This window comes from Daphnia pulicaria, chromosome 6 (assembly GCF_021234035.1).
Source record: "Daphnia pulicaria isolate SC F1-1A chromosome 6, SC_F0-13Bv2, whole genome shotgun sequence".
In the NCBI taxonomy this organism is placed as follows: Eukaryota; Metazoa; Arthropoda; class Branchiopoda; order Diplostraca; family Daphniidae; genus Daphnia; species Daphnia pulicaria.
Window position 1 is genome coordinate 10,479,487 of NC_060918.1, and position 19,754 is coordinate 10,499,240.

Below are 19,754 nucleotides of genomic sequence, written 5' to 3' on the forward strand. Positions count from 1 at the left end.
TGTCAAAAGAACAAAGTAGAAAACCTGATATCTTGAAGTACGCCAAGTGTCAAGCGTAATAAAAAGTTTAGTTATGCTATCTGCCGCTGTGGTGCGCATCGGCGTAAACTGCGCACGATTTTTTGGCATGTCTACTACTTTTTCATTGGTATAACATCTATACGATCCAGTGCTGTCCCAAAAAAAAAACCTGTATGGTGCTCTTTTCCCACCATCGACGCATAACGCTTTAACCTTGGACGGAGGGTCGATGACCGCGGCCTTCTTGAGATGCTAAGAAAAAAAAAGCACACACAGGAAAGTTTATGTTAAAATACCCAAGTCCAAAAGGGTAAAACAATAACAGAGATCCCAGACAGACCATCGCTTGTTAACTGCGTCTCAACCTGTTCCCTTCTTTTCCAAAACCATCAGTTTCTGGGTTTAGCTTGGCGTTGCATATAGCTATCTTTCTGCTGTGTTTAACTGATCACCAAGGTCAAGCGAGTCTTCCGAGCGTGTGGTGTGCGCGCACGAATCAACTCCCGACGCAACACCCAGCAGGGAAGCACTGGTAGCAGTGTACTAATATTTTTTTTTCCCTTTTTCACGGTGTTAAAGCTCAAAAAGTGGTTGCTTCCTGCTTGCACGTCTTAAGCCAATAAACGTTGGGGAAACACAAGTCAACATAACCGACGCTGCGACGCAGAATTATCATGGAAAATTATGTACCGTTTCTTGTAAGCCACTGGCGTACAGTCGGATTGATTAGTGTCAGCATAGCGGCTGGGGTTGCGTTGGGACAACTTAATCAAACACACGAACGGGCAGCAAACAAAAGTCAACGAGTGCACACGAACAGTTCCATCAAGACAAAACAAGTGAAACGTGAGTCAGCAATTGAGCAAATAAACGAAATCGAAGACGATGACGAACAATCTCTTGAGGATCAAGATGTTCTACCAATCTTATTCCAATATGAGAAACCGAGTGAAGCTGATTCGATTAGGATGTCAGAAGAATTTTACCGTCGAATGAATCAACGTCGTTCTGTACGAGAAATTAGCTCAGATCCGGTAGCCTTGGAAGTAATTGAGAATATCATCAAGACTGGTGGTAAATTACCTTTTTCTTAATTTAAAGGTGAAGCGTTTAGACTTTTGTTTCTAATTCAAAGGGACCTCGCCAAGCGGAGCGCACACGGAACCATGGACATTTGTTGTTGTGAGTAACCTCGAGATGAAACAACAAATTAGGCAAATAATTGAAGCAGAGGAAGAGATAAATTACAAACAGCGGATGGGTGTGCTTAAATTACAGTTACGGTTATATCAAAGATGTCAAGATTAAATTACAAACATACAGGCGACGTCTGGGTCCAGGATTTGCAGCCGGTTGGAACGACCTGGGTGAAAGAGTACCTGACCGAGGCTCCTTGGCTCATCTTAATTTTCAAACAGGTTCACGGTTTCAAACGAAACGGACAAAAGAAGATCCATTACTACAACGAAATTAGCGTTTCCATTGCAACTGGCTTCTTGTTGGCAGCTATACAAGTATTTGATGAATTCTGTGCAAAAAAAAAGACTTTAGTAAAACAGTTTTCAATTACAGGAAGCTGGATTGGTAACAGTGACTACTACACCACTCAACTGTGGTCCGAGTATACGTGTGCTACTCGGTCGTCCAGTAAACGAAAAGTTGCTGTTGTTGCTACCCGTTGGATACCCAAAAGTTGGAGCTACAGTGCCCGATTTCAAGCGAAAACCACTTCACGACATCATGGTTCATTACCAGTGAGTTAAAACCCTGTTAAGATCGGCAATTATGTATTCCCTCTCGACAAACAATCATCATTTTGAGAAGTACACAGGCTCATTGAAGAGCTCGCTGCCCAGATGATCGAGGACTCATTAGAAACAAGTAGCATACGGTCAACCTGGTCAGCTCAAGTGGTTAAGCTGCTACCCGTACAGAAATCTCAATGAGCTACGGGGACTTAAGAAGTACATGTTTGATGCATCTCATAAGAAGTTAAAAACAAGAAATTGGATTTTTAAAAATGACATCCGACGGAAGGGAAAGGGGAGATCTCGTATCGATATAGGGATTTTCCACAGGATGTGCGCATTCAAATTGCTTGGGATTCATTTTTTTCGATTACTTGGGAGTGTCACTTTTTTTTACATATAAAAGTTGTTGTATTACGAGCTTGCATGGTGTGTGTCTAAGTGGAGAAACGATGGATGGATATTTCGAATAATTATCCATTTGCATAATAGAATAGGTCTATGAGAATGACTCATTGTCATTTCGTTGGTCGTTGCTATTTTTTGTTTTATCATCACCACAGGGGGCGTTTTCCCCTTCCTCGTCGTCACAAAACTTTAGTCCGGTTCAGCAACTCGCTTACAAATGTCTAAAATAAATAAAACAATAGAAAGATAAGTTGGGGAAGCATTGGAAAGGATTCGCTTATCGTTTTCAATCCCCTGTACAATCAATAAATGAAAGAAATTTGGAATGCAGTTCAACCATCGCGATAAAGTTGATACACATGATAATAAAACGGCCTTATAAGATAAGGATTTCAACGCCGTAGACGTAATAGAGGACGCCGTAGACAACAGGGGAAAGTCTTAAACGTAAATATGAACTTTCGATATCGGGACATAAACATGTTTTACGTTACAGGTGTTGTAGAAATGCAACTTGAAAACGAGATATGCAATAGGAAACCTGATTGGATAATGGAAAATACTTACATCAACAGCTTCGGGTGTACTTTTGGCGTTCGACAACAATTTCTGTTTAGAGGAAGCAAGAGTTAGCGCCAAACTACTTAAATGTGTATGCCTTGTCGATAACAAACCTGTAAGTACGAGCGGCGTTCGTCGTCATCTTCCATATCAAGTAAATCGTCTAAATCAAGATCAACATCATGACTTTCAGAATCATCCTACAGAGAAAATTGGCCACATTAAGATAAATTATAGCTAAGCTATTAGACTTAAAATCATGTAAGACATTTGCTGTTTCAGGATAATTATCATTTAAAATTCTTACAGTGCAGCCATGCAATTCATTTAGTTGTTCATAGATCCACATTTCCACAGCCAGTCTTTTCCTTATTAGTGCCATCTGATGTGCCTAGAGAGGAACAAGTATAATAGATAAATTTTCATAATGAGAAAAACAGTTGCCATGTAGTACCCCATATTTGGCAGTGAGGAATCGCTCCCTCTTCTCTTTGACTTCTCCTTTTTCTTCAGAGAATCCGACATGAAGACTGGCTCTGTTGGGACTATTTTTATCTGAGTTGTTTGGTGAGCTTTGGGATGCTGCAGCAATAACACGAGTACTCAAAGGATTATCCATGCGAGGTACAGGGGAATAACCGTTGGATGATAACCCATGCTCCATTACCACACTGAAATGAAAAATGAACAAACCAGAAAATTTTAGAATTGATCAGTTGAACGATAACGGTAAACAAGTTGCATTAAAAAAATATTATTTTCAAGGCCAGCAACTACTCGGAATACAGCACACAAGAAGCACTTAAGTACCGGCCATATACTGTCAGATACGAAAAGAATACAAGTTTTTCTATCGAGAGTACGATAGAAGGGCTGAAATCCAATACCTCGGCTGGTTGTAAGAAGAGAAGCAGTCAGAAGCACGCTTGCTTTCTTCACAATCTAAATTCGTCGGCTCTAAAAATGTTAATGCACTGTGTGTCAAAACGGACCGTCTTAGGCGAGGAGCTCGTCACTAGTGACTTTTTTTCCATGAGCAGAATGAGAAGTTTAAGGTGGGAAGACGCTAGGAGGCGCTGATGACGCTTTTGTATAAAAACCGCTGACATGTGAACGTGTTGCTAGCTTGATAGGAATATTTGAGTTTAAGTCCCGACATCACAAAAAGAAAGTCTATGGATCCGGTGACTAAGAAATGTTATTTATTTACCGTCATATACGGGGAGATTGGTGACACACCAGCTTATTGTTGCACAATGGGGTTTGTGGTTGCTGACATGTCAGTTTTTAAATTGTATAGTATATTTACAGGTGAAAAGGTGAGACGCTATTATAACGCTTCCACAATTCATGATATTAGATTTCTACTAACTATTGACGGTGACTGCATAACCTCAGAGGAAAGAGAAAAAACCCTGTATAATAACATGCATTCGAAAGGAAGTCGCGGTGCGGCTGCGTCGCGTCCAATTTTTGAGTCGGTGGGAAATGCGCATGCACAGCCGCAGATATACTTGTCGGTAATAGTTTGGACTTTGGACAGGAAAGAGTAGTATGCAGTCAGAGGGTTGCTACCGTGCCCTGTTTCGGCAAAAAGTGCTCGGCTGAGAACCGATCACCGAAACCAGACACAGCACACAGTGATATTTTGTTCCCCTCCTTGTGATCTTATTGGTTTTGTTATAGGTCGTTGACTAACGGTAAACTTTACGTAAACACAGGAGTTTTTCATTGACCAATGTGAAAATGGCTCCGATCATTCTCGGCCTTACCATCATGTTGTTGTTGGGTTGCTCCGTACAAAGTGGTAAAACAGAAGCTGCCGTTGATGTGATCCATTCGCTCACCCATCAAATCGTCCCCGTCAATGCTGTGCATTGGCCTGCCATTTTGGGTGACGATCGATCGCACCGAACGGGAAACATTGACGGCCGCTTGGAGCGCTCTCTTTTCGGCAGCAGCAGCAGCACTAGCACTACTAGCACCGGGGGTTGCCTCGAACAGAGCGAAATCAGCGAAAATACCATCATCCGCACTAAAGATTCGAGGGCTCTTGGGGCTAAATTCCTGAATGAAACTAGTCTTGGAGCTGACGCTCGAGATCGATGTTTGAATCTATGCTGTTCTTTTCATGGCTGTAATGTGGCCGTCTACGAAGAAAAGGTTCAACCCGGCTAAAGTTTCCTAGATATCCCTGAATTAAAATATTCTTTTTTGAAAATAGGACGGAGGGAATTGTTATCTGTTCGACTGTGGACCGGCTGAGGATTTCCGATGCAAGTTCACTTCCCACAGTCATTATACGAGCGGTGTGATTCGTCGGCGTGAGAACGCTCACGAAGAAGAGCTGACTCAACTAAAAAAGTAACACACATAGCCGGTTTTTCGTTACTGTTCGAATTATTCTGACGTCAGTTAGAAATTAAGTCAATAACTAATCGGCTTGTCAAACACACACATACAGGATCGTGGTCACTGAAGTCACTACGACAGCACAGCCCGTTGCTACCATACCTATTACTAATCCTCCAACTACTACTACGCCACCATCTACAGCCAAACCAGGTAAAATTTGAGGTTACAAAATCATTTAAAAAAGACATTTAAAGGAATTGCGTTGAATGGAAATCGACCGTCTTTTATCAATGCAGTGAGAACGTGCAGTCGATATCAGTTCGAATGTCATACAACCAGGGAATGCATCGCCATCTACAATGCCTGCGATGGCATTGCTCAATGCTCCGACGGAAGTGACGAAGCTCCCGAACTTGGCTGTCCAGCTACGAGTACGTCTTATAGCGGTTCTTTGATCATGATGCACACTGATGGTAAAACTTTGGGAATTTTAAACTTTACAATAGCCACGGAGACTCCAACTACTAGGACATTAGTGACGACGCACCAGCCAGTCATCAATGCCAAAAATTCTCCGGTCGATATCCAACAGAATTCGGTTATTGCCCAACATCCGCCTTTAGATTGGAGAGGGAGTCGAGGACGCGATCGATACAGCGAACGGGATCAAGTTGCATCGGTTGAATTGCCGCCAAATCCGGACGTAAATCATTGGAGGACAGGCCAGGAAAATACGAGGAACTATGGTCCGTAGTACATATCAATAAAAATCTGGGCCCTTCAGACATTTTTCTTTGTTACACTGCTGCTGAAACCGTATTTTCTTATTCTTTATTTATTCCACACAGAGCGAGCACACCCTCCTTACCAAACGGGTATCAGTGGCGAAGCTATCCCGTATTCAGTTGAACCGGATCGATCCGCCAATTCTTACTACAATCCCGACATTCGCCACTATGGGTACAAACACAGTCTCTAGTGCTCTCTTAACTGCACGACCTCTCACTACATAATATTGAACGTGATAGATCAACATGGACTGAACGCCAAGATCGACCAATAAGCAACGTGAATGACTACCGGGCCGTTGACAATACTTACTACTACGAAAAGGATGCCCGACCATCCTATGATGCTAGCAGTAACGTCTATCCCAGTCGCAAGCACGATTGGGAAAGAAATAATGCAGTCATAGTCAATAGCAGTCCACCTCAACGTAAGATTAAGATATTTTAAAAATAAAAGTAAACCATATTTATTTTAAGTGTACGTGAAAGATTCCTTCTTAGCTGTACCAGTCGAGAGTCGCCCTATCCAACCGATAGCTCCGATTGTAGTGGATAACTCCCGTCCAGTGGTAGTTGAATCCACTGGCCAACTTGTGCAGAAAGTTCCTGCCATACCAGAACAGAAAAGTGAAAGTCTATTATTATTAGATTAGAAATCAAACTGAATTTTAAGCTTTTTTCTTATAGTTGTTAAAACACCAGAACTTACGACGGTCGCTCCAGTTGTTGCAGTGGAAACAACTACAATCGCTCAGCAAAACATCACGATTCCAGCCAAGAGCAAATCGCTCTCTTTAATCACTAAACCCGAAATCGTTGCGAACCATGCTCACATCCATCACTTTAGCGTAAATCAAGCTGATTTCCAAGAGGAGAAGGCCGAAAGGTCTAGGCAAACAGTTGGCGCAGCATGGGCATTAACTTTAGGTAACTGACGTCAATTCTGTGTCAGATTAAACATTTAAATGGATCTAATTTAAATGTCTTGGGCGCAGGTTTGTCTGTCACGGCCGTACTGGTCCTTCTCGTCGGCTGTCGTCTTCGATCACTGAAACGCCATTTACGTCGCGGGAGAGGTGGGCACACGCGTGACGCTGATTATCTAGTCAATGGCATGTATTTGTAATGATGAAGAGATGAACGACGTGTAGAAAAAGATCTCGTGTTTCGTACGATGTAACACCCTCCCAATCCACATTAGACTTAAAATTTTCGTTGCTGTCTTGCAACTAATAATTGAGGACTTTCAATACACTACGTATGTTAAATTAGAATTTCAGTTAACATGACATGAAACAATGTTCTTAATAAATTCATGCACTGTGAAATACTTATATTATCACCACTATTAGTTGGTTCACTTCGGGATGTAACCTTGTAGTCTCTTCTCGGTGCCATTAGTTGCCGTCTTGAATAAGGGATCTTGTGATAATATCTTGTATTAACTTCAATTACTTCAAAAAAGTTAATGGTATGCAATGGAAATTCAGCATACCAAATTGAAGTCAGTGTAATAACAGTGGATAAAAGTATGAATTCAGTTTTAGAGATTTAATTGAAAGTTATTTGGCCTTGAGGGATTTTTCGATCCATATCGATCGCAGCCGACACACTCTTGTTGCCATCCAATATTTGATTAATCAACCGTAATTCATTATCTTTTTTCTCTACTTTAGAAGTAGGTGTCCATGACATATCAGCCTCTAGTCTGTAACCTCCTAAAAATGTGTGAGGGCAATTTGCACCCCATTCCTAACATGATGAGAAAATTTCTATTAGGAAAATAACTTGCATTTGTAGTTAGACTAAAACATACCTCTGGAGAAAGCATTGCAAAATATTTCTGGCCTGAAGTTCTTTGATATAGATAGTAAACTTTACCAGGAACCTTTTTGAAATTACTTTGTTTAAAATAAAAGAAAGTTAGTAGAATTGTGCAAGTAATATTGAATTTTAAATCATACCAGGCAAAATGGTGCAAGTTTTCAGCTTCCTTTGTTTCTTCAAGGATCCTTCTGGCTTGTTCATGGAGAAATCTTACTTGATCAGCAATAACTTGAAGTTTGTTACAGACATTTGAGCGTGTAAATGCATCAGCTGTTTGAATTTGAGTGGCCAATTCTACTAAATCACTTTGTGTTTTCCTACCAGACCTCTCTGAATCAACTAACTGAACACCTAAATCGGCCGACGATGGTCGTTCGACTAAAGCAACTGCTAAAATGGAATGAAAAGATTGTGTTACACACATTATAAATTACACAGAATAAAAAGAAACAAAATCACCTGATGTATTTTTGAAATGTTCCATTGTTACAACGGATTTTAAATTACGTAAAGATAAGAAAGGATGAAACCCTTATAGCGAAAATCCTTAGAGTCGAAAGGAATGATAGTGATGAACGAGTTAAACTACTAAACTTGTGGTTGTGGCAGCATGAGCTGTTATGTAACCACCCGACAAAAACGTAAACAGCCAGCAGACGAAAAGTTTTTTTTTACTACCTTTAGAAAGAGACACTAGGTGGCTTATTCATCGCGATCATTAACGAAGAATCGTTCGTTTGAATTGGGTTCAAGCACGTTGGGTCTCAAGCAAAGCAACTTTCAAGTTTCAACCACTAAAAAAATACTTTAATGTTAGAATTTTAACATTTGTGCTACTGGATCTGAAACTCTGATCTATTATGGCTACCAATAAGCTAGTTATTGGAAAGGAAGGTAATAACAACAATTTTTATTGTAGTTCTTTTCCTGATTGAAATTTTGAACAGCCTTTTTTTTAAGTTGACTTGAAGATTTTAGAATGTGAATTGAAAGCTATTGAAGAGTTAATCTCAAAAGTTAACAGCCAAGTAAACAGATTACAGGTTTGTTACTTTATTTCTAAATGTTCATCGATATCTTTCATTAAAATTTGTATATCCTGAAAGATTGAATTAATGGATATGCAACATCAAAACAGACAAACTCATTCCAATAATCCGACTACACGTGATCATCCATATGTTATTCAAGTATCTTCTGAAATTGTTATTCCAGTTGAATCAGAAAGTCAGCAAATTAATGCAACAAATCTTAATCTGAGCGTGAAACCTGCTTTAGGTATAACCTTCTTTTTTAAATCAACAGGCAACATACATGTTCATATTTCAAACTCATTTTTTTTTAAACAGAACTCAGCAGTAACTCTGACTACGAAGAAAGTTCAGAAAATGAGGATTCAACATAGCAAATGCAAGAAAAATGTACTCCTGTTCTCTAAGCAACCATTATTATTTAAGAAAACCAAGGAACTGTCGATAAATTTAATTCCAGCATTCACCATTACTGCATTTGTACTCTAAGTCTTTCAGAAGTGACCGAAATTGCTTTTGTAGTTCCACGGACAAAGAACTCACATTTTTTAATATATCCAGCCACCTATGTACAAAAGTATAAATAAATTCTCAATCTTGTGAGTGGAATACATTGTTTTGTACCTGTTTGCTGCCTTTGTTCCTTTAAAAATCCTGGTTTCGACAGTCACATTCCAAACATAGTTGAAAAACAAAGAAACCTAAGCCAATAATGGAAAATGGTTAAAAAAAAATTCGCATTGGCAAACTGAAAAATCTTACTTCCGTCGAATCAAATTGCTGACGATTCTCGACTATAAAAAGTCGATATTCCTCACATAAAATCAGATGTTCATCCATGTTGTTTTCTCGAAGTGAAATATATTCGGATGACAATTCGATAATCCTAAATCATATTCTCGAATTCGTTTAACTCTGGCATTTTTTAAAATATTAAATATTATATTTAACCTTTTCCAGTTCAAAGCCATTCGATCAATTGGTAAAGGTTGATTGAATTTTGCTTGAATGCGGTTTGAAATCTTCAAACAATGAATAGCCATGCAGGAGAGTTTCACTTGCAGATTTTGATTGCGCTCACGTGCGACTGATGGGAGCTGATGAGACTCGACGGGTGGCAGGATTTGACGTAGAAACTTCTGACTGGCGTTGGAAGCCAAAGCTGCTAATGCTTCGAAAAAATTTGGGTCGCTTTTTATTCCATCATTCGCTTCGTATTGTCGCAGCAATTCCCACATCCGCTTGATTTCTCCGAGTTCACACTAGATTTAAGCAAACAATTATTTATTATTCTCTACCTACATACGCAGAAATGTCCTACTAAAATATAGAACTCGTAGAAGTGTAGTTGAATTGGTTTTAAAGTGCCTTTCTTAGGGAATTCTTCAATTACATCTCGGCAGATTCCTAGTATCTTATGGTAATGTTGATGATCCAAGCAGTTGATACCGATAGCCACGGCCATTGTTATCGCTATAGCAATTCTGTCATTAATGTCCTGATCCTATAAGTAATAATGGTGGCGGTATATTGAGAGTAATGTGCTAATGTAATATTGAAACATAAACGTTATATTACCTTTTCGGAAGTCAAACTTAGCAATTTATAAGAAAGTTTGTAGAACTGATGCCGAGAGAACCCTGGCATAATGCAACCTAGTTTTCGTCCTAAGGACCAGGCAAGATTTCCAAACCAAAGCTCTAGTCCATTACCATCTTTCCGCAAAATAGCAAACAAATAATCTGTTGAATAAATATGGAATATACGAATAACCTGGAATTAATAAAATTACCGTGTGGTCCATCTGGTGATTCTATACTCTCTTTTAGTTCACGATAAGCATATAAAAGAGTGGAGATCAAATTGTCGATGCACTTCGCCGTTTCCAAAGCATGGTCCCCAGCATTTACCAAATAGCCCATTGTTGGATGAAACAGAATTTTTACATGGAAACTAAAAATATGGGTCATACACACAAAATATGAATAGGTAAAGTGGTTTTAGTTGTTACGTATATACCGAATGACTCGAACAATTTGGCTGATCTCTCCTTTTCTGATCTCGTTGATCATGGCATCCAGACAGGTTGAAACAACTTCATTCATTTTGTGATTCTTCAAGGCAACCATTGCGCATACTTCTAGCGTGTGCAAACCTTCCTCCCAGCTATCAGCTTCCAGATTTTCCTCTTTTTTGTAACGAACATCTAAAGTAAACAAAGAAACTAAAATCAACCATTTTTGATTAGTTTGTCACCGCAATTAACAACCTAGCTCTAGACAGGTTTCATTCGCCTTTGTGAGATCTTCATCCAGTGCAGCGACCAAGAGCCTAAAACGAAGCATTTGTATATCAAGGTCGGCAAGCGGTATTCCACTATCAAATATCTGCTTGGCAGCGAGTAATCCCTGATCAGAATTTAGTGAGAGTGAGTAGCGGATAGCGTTGGCAACAACAGAAGAGGGACCACCTTAAATGAAATTATCAATCATATTTAAAAACCAATTCGTTATTTGTTAAGCATATGCAACTTACCATGAAGACGACTTATTTTGGCAAGAGTCTGAAACCATTTAAGAGCGAGGTAATGAGAGTTCAGATTGATGGCTTGCGCTTCTGCCAGTGCAAAAATACTTTTCATTGATTCCGAGTTAACTAAGAACGAAAATATAAGTAATAAATATTGAAGAACGAAAAAAAAAAATGTATAACTGTTTCTAGATGGAGTCCACTGAGAGAGTTCTTCTAACCATAGGTAGCAACCACTTAGAAATTTTCGCTGAATGCAAAGGCGTACGGCAACTTCAGCGCAAATCCATTTAATATGTGGCATTAGATCTTGCACTATCGTCACATCAAGAGCGGATCTACTGCCGGTATGCCAAGGGATTGCATTGAGCATATCTACTGTCACTTGAGAATGGCCATTTCGTTCTAATTCCATGAAAACCTAAGAGAATCCATTATGTTTATGCTAAAGATAGTAGAGTATTCGTATTACCTTCAAGACGTTGGTTCTGAAATTTGGTAGGTCCTGATTAACGTGAATGCAAAGTAGTTTTAAGGCGCTCTGAACTAAATGTGGTAGCTGTGGTTTGCCTTGTATTAAGGTACGAAATCGCAGTTCTGCAATGGCCAAAGTCTCACCTGAAAATGTTCGATAAATTATGTTAGCACAGCAATGGATTATAATATCTTTCAGCCTACAAATTACCAGCAAGGTCCAAAATACGAAGAATTTTGTCACGATTCTGCAACACATCCGCTTTGTAGAGACAAATAGCCATCAAATACAAGGTTTTGCTGGGAGATGTTCGAACTCGTTTGATCCTTGATAGTTTGCTAATTGCTAATGAGGAACATAAATGTCCGTTATCAGTTAACCGTTGATTTGAGGATGTAATAGGAATACCATAGCGATAAGAAATTTTTAGCCAAGTGGCAGCCATTTCATATTTTTGGCGGTGGAAGCGATCGAGTCCAACATTAAAACATATTTTAGCGATGATGATAGTTTGCTGAGGGCTTAATTCCATCACATCAAAAAGTGTTACGCAACGATCAAGGGCTTCATCATCGTCTATCTTGCAACCGTGAATCCACAACAGCCGGAGTACAGGAAGTAAATAACTGTCTAAAAGGTAGGGTGCCCGAAGCTCAAATGGAATCTCGTGCCACCGCTGGATGAAACTGTGTTGGTAGAATTCGGTTTCGTTCAAACACCAATCCATTTCTGTCCAAAGCTTAGCATCGTGACAATAGATGGCAGTTTCCAGCGCCAATTTAATCACGTTACAAGTCCAATGATAGTCCCGTGGAAATTTACTCCCTTTTACCAAGATATAACGAGCTGTTTGTAACATGTTGATCTACATTAACGCGAGCAAAACATATCTTTAACGATGAAGTTCATAATTTCATTGGAATGTAACTTACCTGCAGTTTTATTTTGACTTGCAGATTGTGTTTTAAGACACCCTCTTTAGCATTTTGAATCCAGTCAGCTAGGGCAGCAAATTCCGTTTCCAGCTCCAAATTTTGAGCAACTGTTAAGCTACATCGGTAGTTCTGATCCAGAGCTTTTTCATAAAAACGTTCTGTCAAACGACCAAAGTTTACCAAAACGAAGCCTAGATCATTTGATTTCACCAATTGGTACACAGCAATCAAAGATCTTACATTTTGGCTGTCACTCCATGAAACAGCAGTAGTTGCTTTCATGTTTTGATGTAAAGTTTAAAGAAAATAAACAAATTTTATTTGTATATTACGTTTAGCCAAGCAAGATCGCATGACTGCTCACGATAATGCCAATTTGCCTAATGTCTGCTAGCAGACGACGTAAGAGTCACCATATGGCCATAGCCGCCATTGATTTTTTAAATGTAATTTCCTAGAAGCTAGAAGCATAGACAAAGACCACTGGTCTTGGTGGTGGTCTTTGTCTATGCTAGAAGCTAGTAATCGTATATAGTCAGAAACTAACATAAAAATTAAGAATTGTTTTGAATTTTAAGATAACTACGGGATTTACCCAAATCACAAATAATACTGGCTGAAATAGGAAAGCCTGAAGTAGCAACCAAAACGCACATTTTTTTAATGTTCGGCATTTAACAATAAATTCAATTTGTATTTCAATCTGTATATAAAGAGCTTATTAAATAGGTTTTCTTTTTTCATAAAAGGCCAAGACTTTTCTAAGAGCTATGGAATCACAAACAAACGTTATACTTGGATCCTTTGTTGGATCTCAAGAGGAAAAAACCGGGACCCCCCAAAACCTATTACTTAAGCCACTTTTCTTTTAAAATCCATAAGATTCGATCAATTCACCATTACAATTCAGCTCCAATGGTATCAAATAACTGAACGAGGTAGCGTTGTTTCAGCGGAAGAGAGCCACGTTCTAATTGCACCGAAGAGCACTATATGCATCGAAAAATAGGAAATTAATGGAATTTACAATACTCTCGGAATGGTTTATTATACTTACAACCCTATGAGTGCTATTATTCGGCACAGCCACTACATCTGAATCGGACACTCGAGAGGCATGACGTCGGTGACTGTATCGAGAAGAGGGCAGCAATCTCCCTGTGTGACTATCTACTTCATCGTCATCCCAATTGAAAGGGCGCAAAGCGGAAGTGATTGGGATGACGTGTCCCTCTGTGGTGAACAAGTACCTTTCCGCATTCGTGTTAATTGGATGATGAATGTCGAAGAGCTGAGCAAAAAATTTACTATGAGAGAATGAGATGCGGTGGTAAGACTAAAAGAACATACTAAATATAAATATTTGCAGGTTTCGCTGAGGAAGAAAGACTCCATTCGATCCTCCTGTGACTTGTCAATGACGCTGTGCAGCGTTGCATATCCGCATGGCGCTCGAGCGTAGAGATTAAGGCTTTCAAGTATGGCTTGGCCAACTCTCAAGTAAAACGGGTTTTTGGTTGCCTTATAGCAGATATGTCATAAATTACTTAATCTTTAGACAAGCTTTCACAGAAAAGGTAATGCATACCTGATAGAGCAAATAAGTCGACTCAGCAAATTCTGGCCTCAGGGGATAGAACGAAACATCAGGCTCTTTGCGTTGCCAATTGAATCGTTCAGGTATAGCGTCCCATTTTTTCCAAACCGCGAAATACAAAGCGTGGCTGCAAATGGCTTCTTCAACATCTCCATATAATACCTGAAGCCCAGCGAAGGACGCCTGTGAATAGCACAGTTTAGACTTTAGAGTTTCTCGTCATCTCTCCAAAGAACGCAATAATTGAATATTTTTACCTGAAGTGCATCAATCCAAGTGGTCGAGGTTGCTCCATTTTTCATGTCGACGTTGACATATATTGGATGCTCTCCATCACCATCATTACATTTTTGTCGGCTTCAACATAAACAATAAGAAGCGAAATAAATAATCGATCACAGAACAAACAATTTTTAAGAAATAGTTACCCTTTTCTCAAGTAAGCTTTGATGGTTTCATAACTACTTTGGAATGTTTCAAGGTCTTCTGGTTCATTAAACAATATAAAAGACTTCAAGAGATATTCATAATATGAATCCATGCCAGCTCCAATGCCACTTAACTGCCCAGTCCATTGTCCTGTTTGAATATCCAGGGTATTACCTATTGTGCAATCAAAACAGACATGAGTTGGTGACGAGACAGCTTATTATCTTTAATAAGTACCTAGAAGGCCTGTGTCTTTGTTTTTGAGATCCCACAATGACTTGACAGCTCTTCGGGCATAATTTTCGTAAACGGGATCCTTGATTAACCGACTCAAAATTCCAAATTCAACTAAGAGTGTCCCTGCTCCAGCCGTGCAGGTCTCAGTAATTCCCTCAACGGGAACACCGTTAATCAAATGCACCTAACGTTTCAAAAACAGCAAAAACACCGTTATTCTGAAATTTACAAATCCATGTGGACCATCAGCTTACCCTTGGATGAGGGATTCCTGTTTTTGTATTATCAAAGGCAGGCAACAATCTGGCTGCAAGATCATGGGCCATGTCTAATAATTCATTGTTATAATCATCAAGTTCCAAATCACCCAGGTATTTGAAATTATCTATGATTAGAAGGTGAGCTGACAGTAAACCACCCAAGAGTCTGTAATATACATTGAATGCATTTATTGATCAATAAATAACTGTAAATTTCTCATTACCTAATGCTAGCTTCAAAAACTTGTATGGTAGAATCCTGTTCAAAAGAGACATTTTCAATTACAAGCTTGACTGCTCTTTTGAATTCAGAGATATTTCCCATTATCAAAAGGGTGTCCAGGGAATCAATCAAAGTGAGAGAGTAGTTTCCCAGCACATCATTGATATTAATATTTGATCTGGATAAGAAATAAAAAGAAAAAAATTTAGTCATATCAGAATATAAATTGTAAAATAAGTGCATTGTACGGATTATCATAATCTGGTCCTCTTCCACTACATAGAATAGGGTTGAGCTCATCCAAAGGAAAGGCAAGATTCATGTAATTATCATATCCAAAATAGAACATTTTTTTTGTTTCATTGACCATTTCTAGTCTCAGGCTTTCCGGGAAATGTGAATATTTAAGTTGGAAATCTTCTCCCCAAGTTGACAAAAGTGAAAGACAGGGATAGTTTAAAGGCAGAACAATTAGTGGTATGATCAGAATTTGACAAACAAAGGCACAGTTTCCTGAAACTCCAATCATTTCTATATTGAAGAACTGTTGACATGGCTAGGACAAATTACTCTACTACTCCAAACCCCGTCTCCATTAGAAACACTTTGATAAATCCAACTAAAATACAATCGGACAGCAAATGGAATTGAAATGAAAGGAAACGAATAAAACGCTCAAGAATGGGTTGACGTTGACACCATTCGAAATCTCATTGGTCAACTGCCTAATTTCCGTCAAATCGTCACAACAAAAATAATAAACACAACTTTCGTCTGCTATATCCCGAGATTCTCAAGTGGCGCCAACATGAGTGCGTGGGGGGCTTTGTAAAGCTTTTATTGCCAATTTTGCTTCGCTAACACAAAAAATCATTTCATAAAACCGATAAAACTAATATGATTCGCTATGGTAGTTGTGTTCTTCTGAGAAACCCCCGTCAGCATCGAGGTAGCCAGATGTTATTGCTGTCCATGCATGAGCCTTGTTCAAACGTAATTGATGCCAAGTAAAAACTAATAGAGATGGCGCGCGCTCTTTAAATCGTAAAACATTTTACTCCCAGGTAATCAACCCGATCTGCTTCATCTTATTAGGCAGCAATTTTATTAGTAGGAACTTTTCCGGTTTATATTCCATGTCAACTGATAGTTAATTGTTGCCCAACGAAAAAATATCACACGCTGCAACAGAGATTTTCACTTAAGTAGAATTTAGATAACTGACAAAAAAGGGGCCTAGCTTTCTAACTCTTTTCTTTCACCGCTTTAATCTCAAAGAAAAATGCGCCTCGAGAGATGATTGACTGCGCACTAATAAATATTTTAGAAAGTTCTGTTATTTAAACCATAAAGGAGACGCATGCATTGGATTGATTGCCAGCGAAGGCGTTCATCCGCTAACTATGAAATGTTATTGCTTCGTCGACGCTTCAACGATCACATCCGAGAAGAACTGAGTATTCGAGGAAGGGAAGTATTATTGGTTTCCGATCTGGCGAGAAAACCTTCAAAGATAGTTGATAAGCCAACTACGATTCGAAATCTCAATCACAATATACGCAACTTCACACGCCCGCAGCGGTTATTAGAAAGGAGAGAATAAGGTGGAATCAAAAAGTATGCATCTGATGAAACTGAACAAATGTTTCGGGCTTTCTCTCTGATATTTTATACATCTCCGTGACTACTGTGTAATGTTGTACGACGAGTAATGAAAATAGTAATCCCATTATCGATCCTTGCTTCTTGATAGTGCGTATATAAGGACGCACATCGGAGATCTTGCTGCTGCAGCAAACAATGATCACTGCGGTCGATACGTGAACATTATTGGCTTGATCCGCAGATACTTTCAGAATACGCAGGAAACTCATTAATTCAACCCCCGCATCGGAAACCATTTCCATGATTATCGGAGTGTATAGTACGTGCCCCTCTGATTACGTATATATTACTGCCTAAAGGTATGCTTTCATTTTCTATATGTAAAGCAATATAGACAATCAAGACATGAATCATTTGACGGAGGCCATTGTCGCTCACATTTGCGCAGGAACTCTATTTAGTAGGCAACAGAGTACTCGCAAACAACTCGGGAACCTGCAAATTAGTAAACATCGATGACAACTGGACTATGTAGGCTACTAGGCCTGTACAAACTTGGCTAGCGAACTTCGCTGTATACTCAGCTACTTCGCTATAGCAGTATATGCACTATATATATTCAGCGGGTAGTGTAAAGGCTACTTCTTGAACATGCAAGAGAGCTTGGCAAAGGGAACAAAAGCAGTCGTGTGCTCCAATCTCGATGATGGTCTGGTAGTAGTGGTATACTCTTGAATCAAAAGCACAGTGTCAGCCATTCTAAAAGAACTCCCCAGGCGCATTATGACGGCCAGTTGAGTGCACTGTGCTACAATAAATAAATACCACGCTCGCCAATCGATGTATTGGTCACTGCCACAGCGCACACAGGAAGGTTTATTAACTGAATATCCATTTTCTTACGTCAATATTTTGACATTCAACAAGTCCGCGCAGTAGTTGAATACAACTCTGCTTATCGATTCACCAAGGAAACATTAATCACACTTTCCAGAAAGCGCCGCCGCTAATAATTCCAAGAAGAATCGTCGCTGGAATTAAAACGTAGTAACATTTCGTAGACTATAGATTTCTTGCTACTTCTGCGCGGAGGAATCGCCGTTGAGATTAGGTGAACATACGCGCCCCCCCCCCCCACAACATAATAACAAAAGAGCGGATTAGTTTTCACGACTGGATCAATTCTGGAAATGAATAACAAACGGCGTTCACGTCGTTCACCGTCCGCGGGGGCGTATCAGCATTGCAACAACTGAATAGTAAAGCTGCGCGTAGCATATCTAAAAACCCTCCCCGTTCTACGAAAACTATTATACGTATAATAATAACGGTTTACATACATTAAAACAGTCATTTAAAACAAAGTTTTAGAAATGCTGTTTGCAGGCACTCCTTGCAAGCTTGCGAATTCATCGACGCAGAGCATATCCTTTCTATTCAAGATGTCCGGAACGGGGTGCCTCATTAGCAGCTTCAGTAGCTGGATTTTTTGGATCGCCCTCATATCCTTTTCTGTCCGTCTTTTAGCCTAGCATCGTTACTTTCATGAAAACGCCCATGACGGACGCGCTTAGAAACTTTAATAGTAAAACTGATACTGTCGGGAAAACTTGTGTGAAAGAAGCGGGGGCGATAAAAATCGACCGGCAGAGTTGAAACGCTGATTTCATTCTCCCGTGCTAATGAGGGAGAGAAATTTTATCTCATCAATAAAGACTCAACACTTTTCTAGATGAATTTCAGCAAGTCTTTCATCTTAAATTCATTTTCACTCTTCAACATTACGTATATAATCACTGAACTGTGCAATCGATGCCGGAAGCGCTACTCAAATTTGGTTTCGACTATGTAAATTACGCAAGGCTTTGAATAGGCGAATTGGCTAAACCTAAAATGATTTATCAAGGAAGGATAACAGAGTTTTAGTCTTTTTTTTTGTTGCTAATCTACAGATAATGAAAAATGAGAATTGGTAAAAAAAAATCACCATTTTCGCTAGTTATACAACCAACCAGGTGGAGGTTATATAACGCGACCATTCAGAGAAAAATATTCAGGGTAAACTCGGGAAAGACTCGTGCGTCAATGGTGCACACGATAAATGTTATAGAATGTTACTTCGTTTCAAAGTTTGTGATGCGTTGGCGGACCAGTAGCAGTACTCGGGCTAGTTTATTATTTCAGCACGATTGGTATTTCATTTCTGACGAGCTTTGTCTAAGTTAAGTCTTTTTCTACCGGAAGTTTCAGCTTCCACAATTTTACCGGAGATGAGAACCAGAGTTACTGATATTCTCTACATCATCATAACAGTCGGCAATGAAATACAATCGTGATTCTAGAATTCATGTACTCGTCCCCCTTTCCCACACAGACGGCCAACTATGCATGAATTAATAACCCTTGTAATGCAATCCGATGAAGTTATTGGTACTCGATCGGACGAATGGACTCTGAGAGAGATGAGGGAAAATACGAACGATCGATCGAATGTGGGGTGGTGCCAAGGCGGATAGGGTATTCACGTTTCAGGGAGCATTGCATAATACATTCTTATTTACGATTACAGTCAAGGTATGAATTGCAGAGGGACTTTAAATAATTCAAGGCGGTAGGACTTGAACCACAAGGTCGTCCGTGGGAGTCGATACTTTGCACTTTAATGAAAATCCAGAAAGAAGATTGAATGCGCCAGTATACATCAGCGATGCTCGCGGAGGAAAGA

At 39.5% G+C, this 19,754-nt stretch overlaps 7 protein-coding genes across 10 annotated transcripts; 3 read left to right on the forward strand and 4 right to left on the reverse strand.

Annotated features, from left to right (window-relative positions):
* The first annotated feature begins 188 nt into the window (after window positions 1-188).
* Window positions 189-1,879, forward strand: LOC124343307 (iodotyrosine deiodinase 1-like). Its single transcript, XM_046796610.1, has 4 exons — window positions 189-1,095; window positions 1,157-1,282; window positions 1,345-1,535; window positions 1,594-1,879. Exons 1-4 carry the CDS (start codon window positions 696-698, stop codon window positions 1,777-1,779), a joined length of 903 nt encoding a protein of 300 aa, XP_046652566.1. The 5' UTR covers window positions 189-695; the 3' UTR covers window positions 1,780-1,879.
* Window positions 1,792-3,787, reverse strand: LOC124343355 (protein phosphatase 1 regulatory subunit 14C-like). Its single transcript, XM_046796686.1, has 6 exons — window positions 3,626-3,787; window positions 3,193-3,409; window positions 3,046-3,129; window positions 2,852-2,938; window positions 2,745-2,786; window positions 1,792-2,398 (listed from the first exon to the last, which is right to left on the reverse strand). The coding sequence occupies exons 2-6, from the start codon at window positions 3,400-3,402 to the stop codon at window positions 2,357-2,359; spliced, it is 465 nt and encodes a 154-aa protein (XP_046652642.1). The 5' UTR covers window positions 3,403-3,409; window positions 3,626-3,787; the 3' UTR covers window positions 1,792-2,356.
* A 168-nt stretch (window positions 3,788-3,955) lies between these two features.
* LOC124343202 lies at window positions 3,956-7,152 on the forward strand. 2 transcript variants are annotated; one of them, XM_046796436.1, is made up of 10 exons: window positions 3,956-4,901; window positions 4,963-5,102; window positions 5,203-5,303; window positions 5,390-5,524; window positions 5,600-5,839; window positions 5,942-6,053; window positions 6,122-6,309; window positions 6,383-6,508; window positions 6,569-6,808; window positions 6,877-7,152. In XM_046796436.1, the coding sequence occupies exons 1-10, from the start codon at window positions 4,485-4,487 to the stop codon at window positions 7,005-7,007; spliced, it is 1,830 nt and encodes a 609-aa protein (XP_046652392.1). In that variant the 5' UTR covers window positions 3,956-4,484; the 3' UTR covers window positions 7,008-7,152. The 2 variants fall into 2 exon arrangements, with proteins under 2 accessions (XP_046652392.1, XP_046652391.1); XM_046796435.1 differs by having other exon boundaries at window positions 3,957-4,901; window positions 6,371-6,508.
* A 150-nt stretch (window positions 7,153-7,302) lies between these two features.
* LOC124343342 (uncharacterized protein C1orf50 homolog) lies at window positions 7,303-8,365 on the reverse strand. 2 transcript variants are annotated; one of them, XM_046796664.1, is made up of 4 exons: window positions 8,168-8,365; window positions 7,846-8,095; window positions 7,698-7,782; window positions 7,303-7,633 (listed from the first exon to the last, which is right to left on the reverse strand). In XM_046796664.1, exons 1-4 carry the CDS (start codon window positions 8,190-8,192, stop codon window positions 7,433-7,435), a joined length of 561 nt encoding a protein of 186 aa, XP_046652620.1. In that variant the 5' UTR covers window positions 8,193-8,365; the 3' UTR covers window positions 7,303-7,432. The 2 variants fall into 2 exon arrangements, with proteins under 2 accessions (XP_046652620.1, XP_046652619.1); XM_046796663.1 differs by having other exon boundaries at window positions 7,846-8,098.
* A 75-nt stretch (window positions 8,366-8,440) lies between these two features.
* Window positions 8,441-9,368, forward strand: LOC124343370. Of its 2 annotated transcripts, none has more exons than XM_046796706.1 (4): window positions 8,441-8,602; window positions 8,669-8,751; window positions 8,815-8,986; window positions 9,058-9,368. In XM_046796706.1, the coding sequence occupies exons 1-4, from the start codon at window positions 8,569-8,571 to the stop codon at window positions 9,111-9,113; spliced, it is 345 nt and encodes a 114-aa protein (XP_046652662.1). In that variant the 5' UTR covers window positions 8,441-8,568; the 3' UTR covers window positions 9,114-9,368. The 2 variants fall into 2 exon arrangements, 1 of the variants encoding a protein (XP_046652662.1); XR_006919178.1 differs by having other exon boundaries at window positions 8,447-8,602; window positions 8,656-8,751.
* LOC124343147 lies at window positions 9,113-13,053 on the reverse strand. Its single transcript, XM_046796332.1, has 15 exons — window positions 12,676-13,053; window positions 12,152-12,608; window positions 11,954-12,088; window positions 11,741-11,886; window positions 11,452-11,689; window positions 11,275-11,394; window positions 11,009-11,209; window positions 10,759-10,945; window positions 10,532-10,692; window positions 10,318-10,454; window positions 10,061-10,243; window positions 9,691-10,001; window positions 9,502-9,625; window positions 9,364-9,440; window positions 9,113-9,304 (listed from the first exon to the last, which is right to left on the reverse strand). The coding sequence occupies exons 1-15, from the start codon at window positions 12,958-12,960 to the stop codon at window positions 9,190-9,192; spliced, it is 2,877 nt and encodes a 958-aa protein (XP_046652288.1). The 5' UTR covers window positions 12,961-13,053; the 3' UTR covers window positions 9,113-9,189.
* A 298-nt stretch (window positions 13,054-13,351) lies between these two features.
* On the reverse strand, window positions 13,352-16,206 carry LOC124343208 (ER degradation-enhancing alpha-mannosidase-like protein 1). The gene is made up of 10 exons (XM_046796446.1): window positions 15,673-16,206; window positions 15,426-15,602; window positions 15,196-15,367; window positions 14,942-15,125; window positions 14,704-14,878; window positions 14,533-14,632; window positions 14,267-14,458; window positions 14,029-14,199; window positions 13,736-13,969; window positions 13,352-13,667 (listed from the first exon to the last, which is right to left on the reverse strand). The coding sequence occupies exons 1-10, from the start codon at window positions 15,951-15,953 to the stop codon at window positions 13,578-13,580; spliced, it is 1,776 nt and encodes a 591-aa protein (XP_046652402.1). The 5' UTR covers window positions 15,954-16,206; the 3' UTR covers window positions 13,352-13,577.
* Between the last annotated feature and the right edge of the window lie 3,548 nt (window positions 16,207-19,754).

Excerpts from the sequence above, each read along its gene's own strand:
- LOC124343307 (XM_046796610.1), top strand. The coding sequence starts at position 696 with ATGGAAAATTATGTACCGTTTCTTGTAAGCCACTGGCGTACAGTCGGA. Across the intron at positions 1,283-1,344 it reads AAATTACAAACAGCGGATGG|GCGACGTCTGGGTCCAGGAT; the intron begins GTGTGCTTAAAT and ends ACAAACATACAG. Across the intron at positions 1,536-1,593 it reads TCTTGTTGGCAGCTATACAA|GAAGCTGGATTGGTAACAGT; the intron begins GTATTTGATGAA and ends TTTCAATTACAG.
- LOC124343355 (XM_046796686.1), bottom strand. The coding sequence starts at position 3,402 with ATGGAGCATGGGTTATCATCCAACGGTTATTCCCCTGTACCTCGCATG. Across the intron at positions 2,939-3,045 it reads ATGAATTGCATGGCTGCACT|GATGATTCTGAAAGTCATGA; the intron begins GTAAGAATTTTA and ends TTTTCTCTGTAG. Across the intron at positions 2,787-2,851 it reads AACGCCGCTCGTACTTACAG|AAATTGTTGTCGAACGCCAA; the intron begins GTTTGTTATCGA and ends TCCTCTAAACAG.
- LOC124343202 (XM_046796435.1), top strand. The coding sequence starts at position 4,485 with ATGGCTCCGATCATTCTCGGCCTTACCATCATGTTGTTGTTGGGTTGC. Across the intron at positions 5,525-5,599 it reads ACTTGGCTGTCCAGCTACGA|CCACGGAGACTCCAACTACT; the intron begins GTACGTCTTATA and ends ACTTTACAATAG. Across the intron at positions 6,809-6,876 it reads AGCATGGGCATTAACTTTAG|GTTTGTCTGTCACGGCCGTA; the intron begins GTAACTGACGTC and ends TCTTGGGCGCAG.
- LOC124343342 (XM_046796663.1), bottom strand. The coding sequence starts at position 8,192 with ATGGAACATTTCAAAAATACATCAG. Across the intron at positions 8,099-8,167 it reads ACATTTCAAAAATACATCAG|CAGTTGCTTTAGTCGAACGA; the intron begins GTGATTTTGTTT and ends ATTCCATTTTAG. Across the intron at positions 7,783-7,845 it reads AACTTGCACCATTTTGCCTG|TAATTTCAAAAAGGTTCCTG; the intron begins GTATGATTTAAA and ends TTTTAAACAAAG.
- LOC124343370 (XM_046796706.1), top strand. The coding sequence starts at position 8,569 with ATGGCTACCAATAAGCTAGTTATTGGAAAGGAAG. Across the intron at positions 8,752-8,814 it reads GCCAAGTAAACAGATTACAG|ATTGAATTAATGGATATGCA; the intron begins GTTTGTTACTTT and ends ATATCCTGAAAG. Across the intron at positions 8,987-9,057 it reads GAGCGTGAAACCTGCTTTAG|AACTCAGCAGTAACTCTGAC; the intron begins GTATAACCTTCT and ends TTTTTTAAACAG.
- LOC124343147 (XM_046796332.1), bottom strand. The coding sequence starts at position 12,960 with ATGAAAGCAACTACTGCTGTTTCATGGAGTGACAGCCAAAATGTAAGA. Across the intron at positions 11,887-11,953 it reads TCGTATTTTGGACCTTGCTG|GTGAGACTTTGGCCATTGCA; the intron begins GTAATTTGTAGG and ends GAACATTTTCAG. Across the intron at positions 10,455-10,531 it reads ATCACCAGATGGACCACACG|ATGGTAATGGACTAGAGCTT; the intron begins GTAATTTTATTA and ends TTTTGCGGAAAG.
- LOC124343208 (XM_046796446.1), bottom strand. The coding sequence starts at position 15,953 with ATGATTGGAGTTTCAGGAAACTGTGCCTTTGTTTGTCAAATTCTGATC. Across the intron at positions 15,603-15,672 it reads GGACCAGATTATGATAATCC|ATCAAATATTAATATCAATG; the intron begins GTACAATGCACT and ends TTTCTTATCCAG. Across the intron at positions 14,459-14,532 it reads CTTGGATTGATGCACTTCAG|GCGTCCTTCGCTGGGCTTCA; the intron begins GTAAAAATATTC and ends TGCTATTCACAG.